General features: G+C 38.9%; 1 protein-coding gene across 7 annotated transcripts in view; it reads right to left on the bottom strand.

The window, feature by feature from the left end:
- The window catches only part of ROBO1 (roundabout guidance receptor 1), a 701,856-nt gene that overhangs the window by 348,184 nt on the left and 330,483 nt on the right, over positions 1–23,189 (bottom strand). For 6 of the 7 annotated variants that reach the window (XM_032096989.1, XM_032097028.1, XM_032097020.1 and 3 more), the window contains one exon: positions 10,798–10,881. The exons of the other annotated variant lie outside the window; for it this stretch is intronic. In XM_032096989.1, coding sequence (XP_031952880.1) covers positions 10,798–10,881 — 84 coding nt within the window. The remainder of the gene's footprint in view (positions 1–10,797; positions 10,882–23,189) is intronic. 7 annotated transcript variants of the gene reach the window in all.

The raw sequence follows: 23,189 nt of genomic DNA, 5'->3' as shown, positions 1-23,189 counted from the left end.
TTGCATGGCTTGTATATCCTTAAAAGATCTTGAATTTATAAGAATTTTCATCAGGAACTGTGTGGAATCAAAAGACTGTGCTACTGAGAACTTTATTTTCTTCCTCCAAATCTTCAATTCTTGCAAAGCCGTCCAAATATATGTGTGTGTATCAAATGCTGGGTGTGATATCTGTATCAGCTCTCTTTTAAAACTTCTTTTTTTTTTTTTTTTTTACAACAGGTTTATTTAATTTGTTTTTGAATACTATCTGGGTTTTTTTTGATCATGTTCTAGATATAATTGTATTAATTCTTAATACAGCCAGAAATAGAAATACTTATATGTATGCATCTAAATTTTGCATAAAAATCCAGTTAATGCATGGGTGATACTGTGTGCTGAAGAACTGAAAATCATTTGAGTGCATATTGCACAAGAGTGTTCACAGTATTCCCACAAATTTCTACAGTATATAAGCTTCCTATTTGATCTATCTAATAATGGTCTGGAAGATATAATTAAACGGCTGGAAGCTTGAAGGAAAAAATAACCCTAAAGCCATTTTCAGCCTCCTGTCTTACTTACTGTCCAGTAAAAATGGTCTATAAACTATCTGTAATACTTGAACTCTGCACAGTAGTTTTTCCAAGTGAAACAGGCATCCTCCTCCCCACCAGACTCTTATGTTAAATTTGCCTTTTGAGGTTGTGGAAAAAATCCAGAACACTAACTTTGTAATCAATAAGCTTGTGTTCCTTTCACCTTCTTTTTCCTTCGTCTTGAGCTTCCTGTCAAAGATTATAATTTCCATTGATGGAAAGACTGCAATAATATCCACTTGTTTTTAATAAAAAAATTAAGTAATCTACATATGAAATAATGAAAGGCCTCATTACACACCAGAGCACAAGTAAAACACCTTGATGAAATGGAAGAAATTATACTTTGCTACAAAAGTTTAAATCTACTGAAAAGTGATTTGGTCTCCCTTGGGCAGTACCTACTGCTAAAAGAAAAAGGAAAATTTTATATTTGATTTTGCACTACTCTATAAAAAAGACAAAGAAATTTATTCTGCTAAAGATTAGACAGAAATAAATACAGAAAATGATTTTTCAGTGGTTTTTTGAGTGAGTAAGTTAGGAGTGTTTGAGTGGGCTGTTATTTTATTCCAAGTTTAGCCAAAATGCAACCCTTTTCTGATTGTTATTCAGAAACAAACCATGAAATTAGGAAAATAAAATTAAAGAAAAGGGAAGGAGGATGAAGCAACTGGAACTTATTACCTCACAGGGACCATCTGATGGGAATTAAAGGAAGAGTATAAGCAGGGGCAGAGAATCTAATAAAAAAGCTAATGATTTGGAAGACATTATTTCAAAGTCCTCACAGTTAAAAAAAACAGGGTTCTGCTTATATTTAGGAGTGAAAAATAGTTTGGGATTTTCTGCAATAAAGAAAGCAGCAGTGAGTTTTAGTAGTAGTTTTTTCACTGCCTTTTAGGAAGTATTAGACAAAGGCTTATAAATAATATGTTCCCCAGTAAATTGTACCACAGCAAAAATGTCTCCCTTCTTATACAAGGGTCACTGAAAATCAATACAGATCCTTCTGAAAAGCTCTCTACAATGTTTTAACACTTGTAGGTGATGGTTCAAGTTGTTATGGTTTATGGATAAGCGACACACAGGAATCACATACACAAAGCACTGAAAATAAATGTCTGGCAGCACTTCCAGAGGGTTCTGACAAAAATAACTACTGATCTTCTGATAGATGTTAATGTATTAACTCGGGGACAAGAGTTCCAGTTAAAAACTGCAAACAGGGGAGATTAGTTTTGATGGGAAATCCTAAACTATTTGTGTTTTTAGACTCCCAAGTATCGGGTTCAACACTGTCTTCCACAAAATTCCTGTATCCAAGCAGGGATGTTATGGTCTGGATGGGTGAACCACCAGATGAGCGAAAACTTGACGACACACCATGTCAAAAGTCAATGGCTGATGGGCTGCAGCCTACCTGGAGAACAGGAACAAAAGAGGGACCCTCCAGGTGTGTCCTGAGACCTGCTTAAGGTCCTTATCAGCCACCTGGAGGAGGGGAGTGAAGGCACTTTCCTCATGCTGACAGGCAAAACCAAGCTGGGGGAACCAGTCCACATGTCCAACCGCAGGGCTGCCACCTGCAGGGAGCCAGGCTGGAGGAATGGCCCAATTTAATGAAATTTAACAAGGACAGATACAAAGTCCTGCTGTAGGAAGGAAGGCAGGAAGAAAGACCCCCTTGCATCCATACAGGCTGGGGAGTAGCTCTGCTGGGAGGGCCCTCAGGCTCTGGGCCAGCAGCAAGTTCAGCCTGGCCTGGCAGCAGGGATGGCCAGCACATCCTGGGCTGTGGCAGTGCACAGGGGTAGATCAAGGAGTGGGATTATACCCCTCTACTCAGCACCCACCTGGAGTACTGCATCCAAGCTTTGGCCTGCCAGTAAAATCACTGACAAACTGGGCTGAGTTCAACGGAGGGCCAAGTAGGATGCTCAGGGCTGGAGCTGGGAGGCCGAAGAACCAGGGCTTGTTTAGCCTCGGAAGAGGCAATTCCAGGGGGACTGAAGAGCCACAGCTCAGCCTCCCCGCCTCTACTAACGGCAGGGGGGATCTCTGAGCAGATGGAGACCTGCTCTTCACAGTGGTCCGTGGCCGGACAAGAGACAACAGGCATAAGTCAAAGCAAGAGAGGTTGAGACTGACCAGGAGAAATTGTTTCCCTATGAGGACAGGCAGCCAGGAGAGCAGGCTGCCCAGAGAGGCTGTGCCAGCTCTCTTCTTGGAAGTTTTCAAGACCTAAGTGGGTGAAGCCCTGAGCAGACTGGTCTGACCTCATACCTGACCCTGCTTGTTCAGCAAGTTGGACTTGAGACCTCCAGTCATTGCTTCCAACTCGAATTAGCCTGTACATCCCCGATCCTATACAGTAATTATTATTATGATAAATGACCAACAATGCTAATACCTAAATTATAGAAAATTAATTTCAATGTTTTTCTTTTCCTGTACTACTCATGAAAGCACATTATTGTAGGCACAATAAATTAATGTCATCTATGCAGGGCATTTCGTTGCTATTCATTTAATGTAATCATGTCCATTACTAACTTCCTGCTTCTTTAAATAAAACAATTTGCCTGACTAAAATCAAAGACTAACTTGTCTAACACCCTGATGAAGATGGGGAATGATGTCCTCTTACCTTGCTCATCCTGTGATAATTCATACTCTTTTGACCTACTGGCAGAAATTTGCACTTCAGAACATCTTCACAAATTGCTTTGCATACTTAATTCACTGAACTGACAGCAGTATCTGAGGATAATTTGCTCTGTCTTTGGTCTTACTAGGAGGCCCTCAGCAGAAAGCCTCTCATCAACTCCAGGGGTTCCTGTCTGTGACAGCCCAAATGGAAAAGAGAAACTATAATACGCTGTGAATGCATTTTATTTTGATATTACTTGTCTCATAATTAATTAGGAACACACGAACTCAAGATTAAAATGCTCATCCTGGAGAATCAAATCGAGTATGCCCAGCCTCTCATAGCCTATCACAAATTTAAATATTTGGAAAGGAGATTTCAAACTGCTGGCTGAGAAATGCTGTAGAATCTGCTCCTGTATCACATCCTAAATTTCTATCCTAAATTAACTAAAGCCCATTTTTTAGCTGCTTCATCTTTTGTCAAGTGGTAATATGAATAAAAGCCTAGAATCCCCTATTACAAAAGCCCACATTTTGAGTACTGTTTGAAGATAGGCTCTTTGTCAATAACTAGATTTCTCCAAGTTGGATAAGCAATGTGCTTTTTTTCTGTTTGTTCTCTAAAATCACAAAGCTGGCAACAAATTCCAGTCACATTTCCCTTTCATTAAGGCCTCCATCAAAATAAGCTTTCTATTCCCTAACTATTTTAATAGCTCTTTCCTGCACCTTCTCAAGCTCAAATTAATCTTCCTGAGATATGGTTGTTTAGAAAAATTCCTAGCACCTCAACTATATAGAGGCATTTTCTGCTGCTAAAGTCAGTATTAGACAAATTCTTCACACAATATTTTGGCTCTCACTGATTGAGAAGCATGAGACATTGTCATAGCTTCCTGTTTTAATAAAAACTCTGCCTTGAAGTTTAACACAATATTTGGAGGAGGAGATTTTCTGTAAACTTCTCCATAAAAATTGGCAGTGGAAGATTTATGTAACTGGGACTACTTGTGCTCCAATATTGCTAATATGTGTTTTGATTGAATTATTATTGCCTCAATATCAATGTTGCCTGCTCTCATTGCCAGGCAATCCTGTTGATTGGTGTTATGTTTATATTTTAATACATATTAAAAATGAATCCTCAGTATCTGTGTCAGAAGAATGCCTGCAAAAAGAAGGATAAAACTGAAAGGACTTTTCTGACTGTTTAGATTGACACGGGAAACAGAGAGCTTTGCTGATAGACAAGAGCAGGGGATTTTTTTTCCTCTTTCTTTTTTTTTTTTTTTAAATAGGCATAACAGTACCCATCTGTCCCTGGATTTAGATTGCAGATGAACTCTAAGAAGTAACTTTGTAAAATTGGTATCATGGGGCTTTATGTTCATTCTTCCAGTGACTCAAGAGCACGCTTGCTCAGTTAGCAAGTTTTAAAAAAGAGAAGGTCTGGGAAAACTGCAAACTTTTTACATATCCCTGAGATGTAAAAGTCAAGTTGAAATCTACTGTGTATTACCACTAGCAATAAGGATTCTGTGACTGCAAATAAATTAATGTTGCTGCTATCTGATCTTGTGATTCATTCAGCCCTGTCAGATATCTGTTGGTTCAGCAGTGCAAGTGTTTGTTTTTCTCTACAGGTGGTTGCCACGATGAATGCAGTGCAACATGAGAGATGCCAATAGCTCACTTGGAATTGTATGGAAATAAGGTTTTTGTTTTGTTCAGACATCACTAGCTACCTGCTTCCCATCCAAAATTACAGCCTCCTCCAAATAAAAAATATCCACACTCTGCAACCTACACCTTCATCCATCACTATTTGCAACCCATTAGCCAAACTGCTTTTTGCTGTGTGGTTTTTGTCCCCAATGTTGATCTTTTTTTCTAAGTCAAACAAAAGATGATAATTTAGAAGGAATATCAAATAGCAGATATTTCTTTCCAACATTTTTATTTCTCATCCTGTTGCATATCACAGCTTTTTTTCCTCTCCACTCTTCCTCTCAGACACAAAATCTGTATGCACTTTTACTACCTCTACTAATCTTAAAAAAAAAAAAAAAAAACAGAAAAAAAAAAAGTGAAACATACTTCCATTTATCACAGGGTAACTATTAGTGTAGACTGCTGCCTTTGATTTCAAAGAAATGTTTTCTTGAACATGTTTCCTGAACTACCACTTTTCAAAACAAGCACCCTCTAATACATAGCATAACCTATGCAAAATAACTGAACAAAATGGAAGAAATGTCTCAGACATGGCCATGAAATGAAGATAGAGTTCCCCTTCATTTCATAAAATACTCTCCAAGGCCAACCTGTCTTATTTGACATGGGGCAAGCAGTGATCCCCTAAGAACAATTCTCCTGATGACATAACAACATAGTAGTAAAGAAGAAAGGCAATGAGAGAAAAAAATGAGTCTTTAGTTATACAAAAGAATATCACCACAATATTTTCATGATTAAAATCAGGGAGAAAAAAATTGAAGACTAACTTTGGGTCACCGTTGGGAACCACAGGATTTCTTTGCATACTGGAAGAGTTGTTGGAAAAAATGAGGAATAGAAAAGTATTTGGAAATATCCCTTTAAAAAGTCACAACTCTACTTAATGACGAGTGGTGATCCTTGCCTGCAAATGTTTGACTGTATAGCGTTAATTTAACAAGCCATCATTCTGGTCGCTGTAGCACAAGCGATACTCTGTGATCTGTTAAATGATCCCCGATATTTATGTCACAGTTGATTTAACAGGAAATGTGCTACTTCCTGGGATAGCCTGCCTGCGCACACTTCAATAGCACAGCACAATGCAATCTCAGAGATTACTCTGCAGCCATTGATTATGTGGAAAGTAACTGAGGCTCATACTTGACACCTACTGCCTTTGCACTATCTTGGGGAGGAAACAAGAAGCCTGTGAGCCAAGAGGAAACATTTTTTTTACTGTTATGGCTGGCACACCACGTGATATTTGATGTGGAAATATTAATTAGTTTAGTCTTTTCTTGAAAATCTGCTCTGACAGTAAATATCAAACAGAGAAATATGTTTAGTAGCTTTAGTCAAGATGGTTTTATCCTACGCTTGTCAGGTTTCCTTACTCCCTGGTGCAGAGTTGTGGCTCTCAAAGCTTCTCCAGAACTACTGGACATCACTCAACACTTCATCTCTTCCATTTGGTGGCTAACTACAAGCCCTTCTCTTGGAAACCCTGAGTTTTTAAAGGCATTTCTTCTATGATGTTTGTTTCTAAATTCTCCATCCCCTGAGTTCCTCCAGTATCTTATTCAGATGTTTTTCCATATTCTTTCTCTGATATACAGTGACAACTCTGCGAGATCTTTTTCCTTGATTCCTTTCCTCTTCTGTTTGTCCCTATTCTTTTCTCCAGGATTTAAATTTAAAAAAAAAAAAAAAAAAAAAAAAGCGCAACTATTGGTAACTTTAGAGTTTCTTTCCCCTCTAAAGTACCTGTCCAAACAATAGCTTGGTCTGACATCTCCACCCCCTAAACCTGACAAAGAACTGAATTCCTACCTGCATCTTCCATTCCCCTGCCTTCCTTTGGTGTTCAAATTAAATTTCATTATATTCTCTGGTGCACACTCCTATAACCTGCCTCACCTTTCTGAACTTGGATCCAAGCTGCTGGGGACGTGAAATTACTTGCAATCATTTTAAAGTATCTACATCACTGCTAGTCATCTAACGTCCCCGTAAGCTCTGTAGGAAGAGAAACAAGCGTGCTCATGCAGCATTTTAGAAAGCTACTTTGGGTGTCTTCCTTAGGACAAATTAAATACAACACAAAATATCTAACTCATATGCTTTTATCCTGTTGAATCTCACTATGATTTGGCCTGTTCTTTATCCACATGGTTTAAATAGGTATTCAGATTTTTGCTGTTACACATCTTAAGTATGCAATTATTTTCCAATCTGACCATGATACTGTAAAACTGATCTTTTGTGAAGATGCAGACAAGGTAATCTTCCTGCCTCAATTATTTAAACTGACAGAGTTACAGTTAAAAGTTCTTATCTTTTTAACCCTAAATTATTTGCTGAATCAATCCAGCTATATCTAGCATTTTTAATATGCTGCCAATGGGGTCACAACAGCTTTTACATGTGTTTTTTTATTCTTTAGTATTTCTCTGGTATTAAATATGCAGGAAAAAAAACCTTCTTATAAACTCCTTCGGTCTAATATCAGTGTCATGCATATGGAACAATCCTTAGTGGCTGAACTTCTTTTCTTGATTCTGTGATTTATTCAGCCCCTACTTATGCATGTTACAAATGCTTTTTGAAAGTGATCATCTTTAACATAGATTCATATAAAGTCTCTTGAGCTGTGTCTACAGTTAATAACTATTAATAATTATTTTGATTATAAAACCCTGATGATCTATAAAAAGTGTAACATCTACTGGATGTCACTTTACTGTAATGATTAAAAAAAATCTAGAGTTCAGTCCTATAACATATCGAAATCATGAAAAGTCAAATAGGAGCTCACCATTTCCCTGCTGTAACAATCTTGAAATGTATTAACAACTTCAGACTTTATCTGAAACATTTTGGGTTTCCATGTCCTCTTACCCCCCTGAAATTGATGAGTTTACTGTTTGGTGTGAGGTTACTTCTCAAATCAAGTGCTCACATCCACAGTGGAGACAACAAAACTAATGGGACACCAAAAATTCTCCTGGTTTAGTGATTTAGGAGAATGAATAATAGTGACAAAGGGGGCTTTAGGACAGCACACTGAAACCCTCCCTATGAGTCATGTACATCCGCTTAAAAACAGTACAAAACAGCTGCATATATTCACCATGAGAAACGTCTAGGGAAAGAAAAAGATGTAGGAAAAAGTTATAATCTCTAATCCTGAAACTTCCCATACAAGCAAATGTTTAGTTTCCATACCTCACAGCTAAACTTATATGGAATGGAAGACATGCCCTGCAGATGTGTCAGTGCTCTCAGTACGAGCAAAAATGTACAGTCCTATGGTATGACAGCAGTTACCAACTTGTGTGCATTTTGTCCATTCAGGCACCACCTGAAGATAGAAACATGATTGAAAAATATACTGCTCTTTATTTTACCCCTGGGTCCAGGCATCCCAGACTTAATCCAAGTGATTTTAGGAGAGTCAGAGAATTTTCAGTACAAACAAGCTTCTGAAATGGCTTTCCTTTTGGAGAATAGAATTCTAAAGATAAGAGAGAACAAAAATGATCTAAGAATACTTCTGTAAAATCCAGGAATTCCGTATAACGCCCATATGAATGAGCCCACGATTGGGGAAAAAAAAAAAAAGTAACTTTACTTGTAAGGTTGCATTCCAATGAATATTATTTTTAAAATCTCTTACTGATTACTACAGAAACCTGTTGGACTAATTTTCGTAAATACCTCAGAGTTCTTCCATATAGACCAAGGTAAACACACATAGTGTTACTGATTACTATTACATAGTGGAGAAAAAATACTGGATCATTAAATCTTTAAACATGAAAAACTTGGTCTTTCATTCAAATAGAAGCACAAAATCTCCAATTAAACAAAACCAGTCACCTTCTAGGTTTTAATTTTTGTTCAGCTTGTGTTTGCCTCTAACTTGATCCTGACTTTTGTGCCTACTTGGAAAATGCCTACTAAAATATGGCCTAGAGCTAAGAAGTGGAGCCTCTGGGGAGCTACTAGAGCAGGGGTTGACTTTGTCAGTCCTCCCAAATGACCCCATTAGTCCCAGAGAGGCAGGTTAAACAGCTGCAACATCCTGCAGAGGCCTTTCCTGGGATGCCCAGCTGCTCGTGTGCACCTTGGTATGGGAGAAGGATCCTCAGGGGTGGACAGATGCAAAAGGGTCTGTGCTCTGCTTGGGACATTGTCCCATGCCCCCAGGCTCAGAGAGGAGATTTGTCTTAAACGCTGCCTTATTTGCCTTAAATACTGGAGCAGGACTGCCTGCAGCCCTTGCACCCTCTGCCTGCCATCACCCACCCAGTGCACTTGTCATGGCAGGGCCTGTGTCAAACCTCCAGCCCCTCTCCAGGGGGAAAAAGGATGGAGTCTCCCTCTAAATTCTTACCCCCGTTGCTCTTGTGCCTAAGGGGGATTTTGGAGGGCGCATACAGGGCCCCTCTCCTTCCTCGTGGGAAGGTGGGAGGCTGTCGAGCACCAGCCCTGGGCCAGGGATGGGTGAGGAGGCTGGAGGGGAACCGATTGCTCATCTCCAGGTAAAACTAAGCCAATTTTTTATTAAAAGACTCTGACTCGCTGTTCCAAGTAAATTAGTGGCTGTTTAAACACAAGACCCGGGGATCACGGTTCTCAGCCCTGTTTTCTGAAAGCAAAAGTCTAACTTACAGCAAGGAAAAATCCATTCTTTAAGCTATATTTTGTCAATATGATGATCCCACAAGCACCAGAGAATGTACATGTCACAAACTTGGAGAGTGCAAGGGAAAGAATTTAGAACAAAATTAATAGGAATATTCAGAAGGTAGAAAAGTCGAAATAATCCACATGCAGCAGGATTCATGCTATGTTTTCCTAAAAAGGCACCTATCTTGACTGAGGGGAAATTTGTATTGCTTTAGCTTTTTTACCTTTTTAGAAAAAAATAAAAAGTATTTTAAACTGAAATAAAATTATGTATCAAGGTTTTAAACCACATGCAGAGATGATTGTGAGGAGTAGGTGATGAAAGCTGCAATCACTATAAGTGGCATATAACAGGAACTGAAGTTTTTTGAACAGACAAGTTGCTATCTCTCTCACTCTCTATCTTATATACCTGCCTATCCTCTTCTTGTACCCTGCAAGACTGTCTCATTTAGGAATATCTGAGTCACACTGGACCACCAGCTGTTCATGAAAAACCATGACTGCAGATGAGACTGGGCTGTGGTCAGTGACTCCTGGAGCTGGGTAACATTTCAGGCTGCAGAAGAGTTACAGAATTGAGTTCCTCAGGGATCACTGCTGTATGGTGCTGCTTATTCTGTGGCTTTTCTTATTTGGCCTAGAGACACATTTCTTTAGTTTATGCAAAGCAGAAGTGAATGAAACATACTCTTCTCCAATCACAGTTTAGTCTCATTTGGGTTTTCTTCCCTGCTGCAATGTATTTTACTTTTGTTTATAATAGAAACAAAGCAAAAAAAATCCCCAAATAAACAAGTGGAAAAATCCCCTAGGTCTTTGGAAAAATTTCTTTGAGCTTATATATTTCCTCATGCACTAATATATACAGTTCAAAGGAAAATAATAGGTGCATTGTCTCAACAAGGCAAATTTAAACATTTAAATCATTGACATGTACTAACATACACAGGGACAGTCATCTTGGTTAGTTAAAAGACACAATAGTATTTCCCAACAGTACTAACAACGTTGAACTTCTAAAAGTGATGGTGACAGAGAGCCAGCTAGCAAAGATGATTAAAAGAACGTGTACAGGTGGCAATGGCAGATGTAGGTGGAAAGTGTCAGAAGGAGGCAGTCAGGAATATTTCGGAAAGGTGCACTCTACCTGTGTAGCCCAGTGAATTGTCGCCGTTATCAGAGGTGGGGAGTGGTGTCCCGCTGTCGTTCCCCCTCTCTAGGTCTTCGGAGTCTGTCGGAAACAACACCAGAGCTGCTGATGGGGTCACAGGAGTAACAGTAGTTGCCATTTTGATCACAACACGTCCAGACACAATTAAATCCACAAATGACAGCAAGAGCCACAGTGCCAGCACACGGCACACCTTGTCCTTCCCCCGCCTGCGTGGCGGAGCCTGGAGAGACAGGGCCGGGAGCATTGTCCACAGTGTCCCCAGAAAGCTGCCTGCTCTCCCCCTCTGCCCACTCTCAGTGTCACTCTGCAGCCCACCAGGCACAGTGGCCACCCTGCTAACCAGCCAGCACAGGCTGCGGGGAGCATATGGGGATGGGAAGGCAGGGGAGCTGAATGCTAGCATTGCTAATTTTCCACCTTATTGTTAATCAAAGCTATTGACTGTGATCACTCCCCATCATCGCTTCATCTCCTGGCAATTACAGACTCAGGGGACTTCACCTCTTTGTGGGGAGGAGGCGGGGGGACGACTGGGGCTTGGTGAGCACAGAGGGGGGCTGCTCTACCTCTGCTGGGAGATGGGGCAGGGGAAAGGGGTAGAGACCTCTGTGAAAAGGCAACAGTTTAGCATCGCACGGAGTAAGATGCGTTTTCCGCTAAAAGATCCTTGCTAGGAATCACTCCATTTTAATGTCACATTGGAAAAAGGAAAAAAGGGAAGGCAGCTGGTCAGCTAAACACATAAATGAACACATGTTTTAAGGCCCCAAGATAAATTGCTGATCAAAACACCATAAAGCACCACGAAGAAAACTCATAATAATGAACTAAATCATTCGAAACAAGAAAGTAAAATAAAATCCCAGTTGCTCTGAAAACAAACAACATAACCCAAAGGAATTTGTCGCCAATACTGCTAGATCTTTTTACTCTTAGTGTAAAACTGTTTATTAATCTAAAATCTTATTTTAATTTACTTTTGATAGTGCACTGTCCAACAGATAATATGTAAAAAGAAACATTCATATTTTGTTCATAAGAAAACTGCAAGAAGCATCTGCAAAAATAACACTGCCACAACAATAGGCTGCTTATTTCCTTTTTTCTCTGTTGACAGGTGTCAGATAATTTATTAATTATTGCAAAGACGTGTTTTGCTCTCTCAGACATAGTCTGGACTTCTATAATGACTGAAAGTACCTGTTCATTTTCAACAGAATCCACACACATTGTTAAAAATTACTCTGAACTTTCACAAAACACCTAAAGCAATTGTGTATGTAACTAAACTGGAAAAAGAAAAACGTAAGTGGATTTTTTTTTTTTTTTTCTGGATAGTTAATTTTACTAGCTCAGTCACTCTCATTTTTAAAACTCAATGCCAAATATTCATTTTTTCTATTTGTTTTCTAAATTGTCTTATAGACAATATCTTTACAAATCAAAATCTTTTTAATGAGTTGCAAAGGAAAGACTTTAAGAAGACCAAAATCCTCAAGACCAACCCACTCAAGGGGACTTATTGGAAAAAAATATTTCTTTAGAAAAGTCAATTAAAGGATTGATAGCATGCCTTTCAAAATACTGTCGTGCAAATTAAGAAAATAAAAGACCAAACAACAAAAAGCAACTGAACACCAAGATGATGTTTCATCTTGGCAGATGAAAGAAGTGAAATATGTTCGTTTATTGGCTCATTCATCTTTTCTGGCTCACTAATGGCCAATGTCACGTACATCTTTAAAATCTGCTCTGAAAATGGCTGTAGATTGACTGGATCAACACTCTGCTTCTCCAGATTGCTCACTCATTTGCATTCAGGGGTTGATTGGGTCAAAGTTTTAAATTACTGCAGTAAAGGACAGAAGGATGGGACTTTTTATTAATTTAAGTGGCAGAGGCTGTGCCTGCCTTTTTTAGTGCAAAGGTTTATAATCGACTACAGAGAGCCCAGACCAAATTTAACCAATGAACCTGCTGATCATCATCTTGAGAGATTGATGGCATTCTAGGAGATTTAACCACACACTATTCAAAATGATGGAGGAGGAAGAAGATGCACCGAAAGCTACCGGACATGTTCTGTGTGTCAGTGTAGTGTTTGGTGTCATGTGGAAAATATAATTGCACAACAACTCAGAATTTTTACCCAAGATAGCCCCTCAGATATGGAATTCCAAGCGTTGGGCCATCCTCCCCACAGCACCTCACAACCAACCAATGCTAATGCCCCTAGAAAAGCTCACTTAAGAGTTTTAGCACGATCAGTCTCCAATTCAGAAATGCTGTGCATTCAATAAAGCCAACAAGCTAGGAGAGCATCAGCTTTAAAAACCAGGCTACAACTACTTACAGCTATTTAGGCTTGCAAATCTTGGCTTCAATCACTCAGTGGAGGTAAATGAGGGAATTAATCTCTTTTTGACACTACTGATACTTACATGATATCTGTTAGAGACAATGCACTTGTTATTTACAATCTAAAACTATACAGGTGCTGTTCACTCTCTCATTCTTTGAGAAATGCTACTTTTCAACCTGATATTGAAGATGATATTCAGTTAATGTTAAATTATGGTCTCTGGCTGGAAATGACTCACTAAAGATGAATTCTACCCATTTGAACAGTAAGTGCTACATTTTGGGCTGTTGCCCTCTGTGCTGGGCTGAATTTAATTTCAGCTCTGTCACAAGTTCCAGCTTTGCTTGGGAGTCCCTGTAAATACTCAACAGAAGTAAGTACTGTTGACTTAAATAACACATTTCACTGTAGGACTGCTGTGAAGGCACTCTGTTGAATGGCTAGTAAAAGTCCTGAATGTTAAGACATGATGTATTTCTTATGACTACCATGCTGTAGGATCAGGGGATTTTCAACTTGGCTCTCTTAAATATAATAAACAATTTTACATCATTACCCTTTTTGAACTAGTTACAATGCCAAAAAATGTGAAGCAAATAAACTATAAACCCAAGAGCAATTCACCTGATGTATGAAGAATTTACAGTTCAGTCTGAGTCAAAGCAGAGGCTGAACCTCATGCCTCATCTCTCAAAGAAATGTCATAACCAGTCCTTAAGAGGTTTCACAGAAGTGACAGAGAGAGATGCCCCTTAAAATACTCTCCAATATGGCTGGACATCTTGGTTGAATTTCTGTATCAGACAAGAAACATTTAAACCAAGGTTTCTATTTTTTCTTAGTTGCTCAAAGAAAAGGAGCCCATTTTTCATTGAAATAAAATTGTAACCTTTAAAAAGACGCCTAGGCATTGGTTGATTCATTTTTGCGGTGACCCAGCCCACTGCGGGGCTGGGGCAGCATGATGCTAATCAATCCCAGCCCAACCCCTGGATCGAGTTTCCCGAAGAGGCAGACTCAGAGGGTGGGTCGATGGGCAGCTCAGGAGCCTAAGCTGCACTCGCCCGGGCAGTGCCCGGGTACAAGCCGCCTCCCCCGGTTCGGGAAAATTCCCTGTTACTGGGTTGTTCACTGGTTCTCTGTTATAACTCCCGCCTCTCGGTTTCCCCCAGTGGCTCTTGTTACACTGTATCCTCCCCCTGGCTTGTACCTCATTGGTTGTTTTCCCCTTTCACTGCGGTTTTCAAATTCCCTATAAAACTGAGGACAAGCCTCAAGGGAGAATCCCATCATTCCCATCATATCCCATCACATTCCGTCCCTTCCGAGCTTGTTCGGGTGGCGAAACTTCTGACAATAAACCTGTTAGGAGTCGGACCAGAACAGCCTCTCTCTTCCTGTGTCTCCATGCTAATGTGAGCCGATCCCATCGGCTCCTGCCGTGTTCCCTCTGCACAGAAGCCAGCGAGCTAGCTCAGCCAGCAGCTCTTTTCCTGATGCTGAGGTCACTTCTGCGATGCACAGAGGAACGCAGCTGGACTCGCTCTGATTGAGGCCACACCAGAGCTCGTGCCTCGAGCACAAGAACTGTGTTAATTCATTACATAAAAAAACCCCCCAAACGACAAAAACAACCAAACAAGCCCAAAAAACCAACACAGTGCACCCCTCCCCCCGCCAAACAAAATTAAACAGAAAAAATACTTTTACCTATAAGTATACAAAACCTCAGGATGAAGTCAAAAGAAGTCCCCCTCCTTTTTTTTTTTTTTTTAATTAAATGTAGTTCCAAATGAGTTTATTTGGGAAAAGGAAGTTGAAAAGTAAAGCCTTGACTAACAAAAAAATAAGGGTCCTGCCGCCGCTTTGCAATTGACACTACACTATTCTCTCACAGGACCACTTGAGACACTCCTTATTTGAGAGGGGGAGCACCCTCATTATGATGAAAAATATCCCCTCTTTCCAGAGAAATTTCCAGAGCCACAATTCATTAAGCTGGGCAAGACATTTAAAAAAAACAAACAAACAAAAAAAACCCAACAAACATCTACTTGGACTTGGCAGGAGAGCGCTAAGTTTACTAGCGCTTAGGGCTCCAGCTTTTTGGTGGAATATTTTCAGGCTTAGTCAGCCCAAGCACACATGACCCCTTCAAAGCATAAAGAGGATTTTGCATAATCATACAGGGTTCATAAAAATTTTAGGTGCCAATGGCAGTTGGACAGCACAGAAGATTTACATGGATGTGAGGAGACTTTTCCAATGAAATTTCCACTGAAATCTCCAAGTTATTCCATTTTATCAGATGGCCACACCATTCATACTTTAATTTACATATCTTTAGCTCTTCAAAATTATCAGAAAATCCAAAATGTAAATATTTGCTCTTGTTATTCATTCTCTTAACTCCTAGAACACCTCAAACCAGACAGACACACTTATTTTCACAGCCACTTACATTCAAGTGCATTTTACAATTCTAACCTCAAAAATTATATTAAACATGCTTTTAACCATGGCTTTGGTCTTCATAAAAAAGTCACCAGTGACTTTTTTTCCCACTGCTAAGAGAAAGTGATGCCATCAGTTATTGCTTCTTTTGAACCAGGAGATGTATCTGGATGACACATTTTATTGATGAAGCATCCTTAAAAATCCCCAGATGATTCAGTATTGATGCCCTGGCCCAGCCTCCTGGTGGACATAAAGAAAAATTGAAAAGACCTAAACAGACACAACTTCTTACTGCTGTAAGAATCTCATGGGTCTGACTTTCTGCACTGGTCTTTGTTTATCTGAAATTAAAGTCGACTACTGAAAAATGTCTGACTATAATATCAGTAACTGTTACTTGTTATGTTTCTCTAAATTTCATTATCATCATCAGCTTGGTGGAACAAAACTGGGAGAAACAGCATGAACAGCATTTTGCAAATGAGCATTAATAAAAGATTAGGGTGAAGCAAATGAATATAAACTACTATCAATATTAGAATTGTGTTCTACAAATTGGATCAATTCCCATTGATTCCTTTCTAGTGATCTAGATGAACTCAGGAAGACACATCAGAAAAAAAGCCCAACTGGGACTGCATCAAACCACAGCCTAAGATGAGGAACTAAATTAGTAGCCAAGTTTTTTTGCATTATTTTGATTTATTCTAGGTTTTCTTTGGAGCTACAGTAGAAATACACTATAATATGTCTTAAGAAATATTTGATTTGTTCCTATTTTTTCACTTGGTTATACATAATGACAAAACAGTTTGTATTATCAGGATATAAGTAAGTAAGGATAGCACCTAAAGGAGAACTACTGATTAAAGTCAAATCATTAAATCCATGAGAAGCAACTTTTGTACAGGGAAGTACTATCTAATGTCATATGTTTATTTAGAAAAATACACACAAGCTTTCAAGAATGTAGACCTATTCTTCAGATCTGGAACAAAAAGGAAAAACTTCAGGCTATGTGCAGAATTAGGAATAATTAGGCCACCTTTAGACGATCGCAGCTTGGTGAACACTCACATGTCTGTATCAGAAACCTGTATAGCACAAGGCTGGTTAATCTGATGAATATCCTTACCAATATTTCATAATAGCTCAAAGGAAATATTCTTTTTCGTAAGACTTAATACAGCATCTTTCTAGAGACTTTTATATTCAGCCAGATAACTTGTTTACTTTGGATAACTAAGGGAGTTATAACCACTTTCATCAGCTAAGAGTCTCCACAAGTAATAAGTACTTCTTCATTAAAAATTTACACTGCTCAGCTGCCTCATTTGAGAAGTTAAGAAAGATCCAAGATAAGGGAAAAAGGCAAGAAATTGCTCTCATAATGTCCTTAATGTGAGGAGCTGGCTCAAGCAAATTATAAATAAATCCACAAGGATGCTTTTTTATTAATAGCTTGTACAAGTGTGTTCTAGCAATTCAATAAGTATTCTAAAAATAAAATATGCACTTATGCACAGGTACAGAAATGATATTCCTTATGCTCAAAATACATTCTTCTGATGAGAGAACACTTTGTAGTGTAAAAGAAACCCCTTAGAAATAGATTTTTCTAAACCAAGGAAGAATAAAGCATTTATTTAATGGTTTGAGTATCTTTTTTTTTATTGTCTTCAAAGAACAGAGCATGACTGAAATCCTGACAAAACCTCAGTAGTGGATGCTATTTAAAAACCTTTCCTTCCCTTTATTTTCATAATTCACTCAGCCTTTAACTAAGGAAAAAAGTAAATTAGTGAGGATTTATTATGCGTAAGCATGAGACGACCTTGTTGTATCTTTGCAATTAATTAATTTATTTAGGTGTTCAGCAACACAGATTCAGCAAACATATTTTACTGAGTAGCAGAACCATAAGCTGAATGTGGGATCAGTCACCCTATGAATCCAATTACACAGAAACATTTCTGACTGAACACCTAAATTCTCAAAACTTGGTATTTGGCAGAGAGCACAACAAACTTGCGCTGCAGGACTTTGATGCTGCCAAACCTGCCTACTGCCCTCTCTCCACCTGCCCTTGCTCTTTGACTTCTGGCTTTTCCTTGTATTTCTTGGGCTGTCCCCTGTAGCGCTCTCTCCTGTTTGGCATCTGCTCCCATTTCTTTCCTTGCCAGATAAATCCGAAGGTAACAGCCACTGAGACTATTTAAATGGTGCTGGAAGTGAGTTAACAGGTGGTGGCCCCAGCTGCTTTAGTTGCAGAGGTAGATAAGAGACCCATCAGTAGCCTATGCAAGGCACTATGATTAATTAGGACAAGAATCCATTTTCTAGGAAGAGAGAACCAGATTTATAACAGAATTTTCTACTCCAAGGTAATGAGCAATGTTTCTTCAGAAAATGCAGAAATAAATTAATTTTTTGTGAAGTGCTCACCAGTCATCTTGACTATGTTCAATGTGGCATACGCATAAGACCTACTTGACATCGATTTCTTAGCATCAGTATTTTGAATCTTCTCTTTACTGCAAACTATGAGTTTTAACTTGCTTCAGGAAATGTTCTCTCCCTTAGAAGACCTCTTATTTTGTTTTCTTCCAAGTAAACTTACATGTTTGTCTAGAAAGTTCTGATTGCTGTGGGAACTACTATCAAGACATTTAAATAATAGCAACTAATACCATGTACAGCTGCAGAACTGGTTATGCAAGCTTCCCATGCAATCATCCAACTCCACTGGACTTCTTGCAGTAATCCCCTAACTACTGAATTAAACTCTGAGACTACACTTAGTCCTCCAGGCATTAACCCCTGGAGCTCCTCTTCCATAGCTTCAGCCCTGCAAGTATGTTTTGAGGCTGAAATATGCAGCTGCTTTACAAGTAGCTGCCCCAAAATAGCAGCAGAGAACTGGGTTCACTTGCTCTTTGCTGTAGAGCTGGAACACAGCAAGAAACCCACCATGCTTAATTACCCCTTATTTTTTTCAGCTGAGTGGTGAACTTTGGGAAGGTGATGAATTTCCCTCATTAATGACAATTACAGACAAGAAAAATGCAGGAACTTATTCAGCATATCAGCAGCCTTGCAGTGACATGATTTGAAATTAAAACTACCATAACAATGAATATTGAAGGAGATGTACACAATCCAAGAGCTGAGAACATCCTTTCTCCTTCCTTTGCCTTTCTGAATATGCAAAGTCGTCTTCTGAGTTGTCAGAGATATATCTGCAACACAACTGTGTCATTTGCATTCTGCCAGTCTATCTGCAGAGCTCAGCACGGAGAATAATATTAAATCAATGCATGTCAATGGTTGCTTAAAGAAAGACTAGACATACTTGCACTAATACACTGTCCAGCAGGGCAGTACACCGGCACATTAACTCAGCCTACTAAAGCAGATACTTAAGCAAGAAAGTCTCTCTGGTATCACAAGAATCACAGGTTATTCGCCTTCAGAACAGATTCCTATCTATTCTGGTTTGGTTTGACTCCCCCTCCTTTTAAAAGGGCAACATTTTGAACCATTTTGCTGTTTCCAACACATGTTTTCTACCTTCCAGCAATGACTTCAGCCCCATTGTGATTACTGATACCCTTAGCATATGGATTTCTTCGAGGAAATATGTCCAGTTGTTACTCTTCTTTGCTTTCCCTTCCTTTTTGCCTCCCACATCCCAGCTCTTTCACTATGACAAAGAAGCCAGCAGACAGGACAGGCTGTAAAGATCCCTGTCCTTCCACATTTAAAGTCAGTCACATTCTATTTACTTTATCCTCTGTACAAAGCAAAAACATACTATAGCCTATGGAGTGATTTAAGGATTTAAAAAAATCAAGGTTTAACCCTGTTGTAGTTGACAATTAAAATCACTGTGGCCTATCAAGAAAGTATTTGGTAGGTAATGTACAGGGATGGCTTTGAAGTGAAATGAAAAGGTGACTTGCAAGGTAAAAAGATATTCACACTGACTTGTAAAAAGGCATGGAGTTGAAAGACATGCCATGCCAATCAGTGCTTCTCTACAAGGATAAATTTCCATCAAGCTACAAGCATCATCAAACCACACATACATATCCATACAACATCGTAGTCATTCAAGACTGTCCAGAATTCCCTTTTCTATTCACCTTCTAAATGTATTAAATGTAACTCACTTGCAACAATACTCTTTTTTTCTAATCCAAAGATTAAAAATAATTGTTCTTTTTTATTCATACTAAGTAGAGGTAAGGACTTCAGGGAAGTTTTTTCCTTTTGTTATTTGATCACAAGCATTCTCTCTGTAAAGCTCTTATGAAGAACTTCTGCTTTTTGCAGCATAATGAAATGCTTTTTACAAAGAAGCTTTTTGAGTTTGTGCCTTGGAGAGAAGTTGTACAACAGGTGTTCCTGCTTGCTTTGTTTACCTGAGCTGATTATTCACTGCTCAAAATCATATCCTTAAGAAAACAAATGATGGAGCATGTAAGCATTTGCCTGGAAAATTTGATATTAGGCTTGAAGCCCTTTCTTGTTAAAGCAGCAAAATGCTCTCATTGACTGTATGCAGGGTTCTGTTAGCACAGCTGTGAATACTTCAGGGAAGTGGGAGAAAGAGCCACAAATAAAGAATTAGCAATTATTATCTAGCTCATAATGGAACATACAGATATGTCCCAATAAGCTTAATAATTCTCAGTCTGAACTGGGAAAGATAAAATAGTGGTAAGTTAATTTAATAGTTCCTAATGGTTCTTTAGCATCTTCCAGCTGGGAATCTCATTTCTCAGAATGATTAATGTCAGCCTCAAAAGAAAGCACAAGGTCAAAAATTACTCCAAGTTTATGAACTTAAACTCCAGACAAAATAGAACAAAGATGAAATGAAATAGCTGAGGAGGAGAACAATCAATAACTCTTCTATCTTGTCAGAATTCAGCTTTGCAAAATTTGTACCAGATAAGAAATCATACAACACAGCAAGGGGTACTTGGGCTTACAAGGATCTACAGATTTCTCTAAATATTGTTAATTTGTAATACTGTGTACATTGAGTATAGGAATTACTAGCTAGAGGCAGTAATTTTGAAACAAAAAGGGGCCTTCAATAGATCCACAGGAATCACAGAAATAATTAGAGCTATTACTGGAAGCACAAAGCCCAAAACAATCAAGGATGAACCTTGAAGAAGGATAAGTTTAAACTACAGAAATATGATGAGAACAATGCCAGTGTCAATAACAAAAGCAGCCGCATCAAAATTTTGATGGATGAGACTATCAAGATGGTAAAGATTAACCAAATCACACATCTATGTTCAAAAACCAACCAGACCTTTGAGATAAGTAGACAGAAAGACATAACTTTATCAGAAGCTTCAGTTTGTGTATCAGGAGATACAGAAAAACAACTAAATAGCAAATGGAAGGAAATAGCTATGCCCCCCCCTTAAAAAGCAAAACCAAAACCCCCATAGTGCTAGAGACCAGGAAATTAGGCTTCTCATAATAAGGGACTCATTTATCACCAGTAATGAACTGAAAGTGGAAGCACAGATGACTAAGAATTCATTGTGTCAGATTTACGTGTAGAAAGTTTCCCAAGTATATAATTGCTGACTGGGTCACAGCTTTAATATCACTGACCTAAAGTACAACACTGCAAGAGTGACAGCTTGATAAAAGAAAAATTTCTTTATCAAGCCTCAACTGTTTGTTTGTCCTACCTTCATTTAATGTGTTGGTGCAGCTGCTTCGGGCAGGAAATAAAAAATACTTCTGAAGCAACATTATACATCTCATGTGTTTCTAGCGTGATTGGTTCCATATTGTTGGGGGCCTCAAGCGCCTCTAGCAGAGATCCTCAACAAATTTAAACATGTCAAACTGGATAAAATAAGAAATAGATGCTTCATCCCTACAGGCTAGGATGACTGCTACCCAGCACTGAAATTCCAACAGGGAAGATGATGCCCTGGCTTCAATCTGAGCACTGCATGCTCCCACAGGCTGCTGATATGAGCGCAGGGCCTGAGCCCTGAGGCGGCCGTCAGCAGCCCCTGCCCAGCTCTTCCATGCCCTGGTGCCCGTGGGGCTTCTCTCTGGTCCTGGCTGAGACCTCAGCCCAGGGGTGCCCCAGCAGTGACACCACTGACAGTGGAGGCAGCAGCCCCAACCCTGGCTGGCTGCCGCTGATGGGCAGCAGGTTTAGGGCACTGCAGATGTGACACCACACCAAGAAAATGTCCTTCAGCAACAGTTTTACTGTCTGGTCAGTGGGGAAGCTTAGACTCTGCTTAGGTCTCCAGTGGAAAACTTTAGTTCACTACAAAGAGCCTAAACCTAAATAGGTGGAGCAGAGTATAGCTGTCTAACAGAGTATTTCAGAAGATCAAGGCACTGATAACCCCAGAGCCAACGATCCAGACCTGTATAAATTACCTATCAATCACAAACTTCTGAGGTGGCTCACAACTCAGCGACACACCACTACTGCTACTGAATTTAAACAACTGCATGCTGTATTTAAGGGTTTGCTACCTTGATACTTCAGCATATTATGATACTAAAGATTTTTAGGTATATCCAAGATTATCCTAACTAGTCTACTAAATTTCTGCTACAAAACAGAACAAAATGAGAAGGCATTTAATACTTTTACTGGCTTCAGGTTTATTTTATTTGTTTTGGTGGGAATATAGGTATGAAAATTATGGAAAAAGGAGACAGGAGAAAAATACAAAAGCATAAGAACCTTAGAGAAAGAAAAGCATATTTAGCGTATTGAAGGCAATTAATCGTATTTCCTTTTAGGAGGCCAGACTACAGAAAATTCCTGGAAAAGCACTGCAATTTCAGAAGGTGCTGGGTATGAAAAAATGAGAGTAACACATTGGATCAAATAACACATCCAGCTAGAGACCCATCTGCCACTGAAAACAGTTAGAAAGTAAAACAACACAGAACACTATTATTTTATATTTAAAATAGGAAAAAAATTCTCAGAATATAGTGAGAAAATTTAAACTTTAAACCAAAAGAGACTACTGAGTTTACCCCATCATTCCTATTACTCGAGTGGTACAGTTTATTCAACTCTACCAAAACTTGTGTTGCTGTTCTACAACTGTAGAGTGACAGAAGAGACGTGATACAATCTTGAAAGCTTAACATTGGAGGTAAATAAGCTGTAAGGGCACATAAATGCTCAAAACTGAACAGAACTGAAGCATTAAACAAGTCAGTGAGAAAGACTTCACACCTGAAGTGAAGACTATTTCAAATGCACTTCAGGAAAAGCTTCTAAAACTGTTAAACATTTCAGAACTTTTATCTTAGCTACAAAACACCAAGCAATAAAAACAAACTTTTTTTTTTTTGTTAGAAATAATATAATTGAAACCAATCTAAGATGTTTTCCTTATAGTTTTTATTTTTCTAATGGCTCTGATTTTGAAAATGCATTTAGTCTCAGAAAAGTGATATATAAAATACAAAGAAAATTATGTTCAATGATGAAAGGAAAACTGGGTAAAAAATTGAAATAAAT

The sequence above is a fragment of the Corvus moneduloides genome, chromosome 2 (assembly GCF_009650955.1).
Source record: "Corvus moneduloides isolate bCorMon1 chromosome 2, bCorMon1.pri, whole genome shotgun sequence".
NCBI lineage: Eukaryota > Metazoa > Chordata > Aves > Passeriformes > Corvidae > Corvus > Corvus moneduloides.
This window is presented reverse-complemented; position numbering and strand designations above follow the sequence as displayed.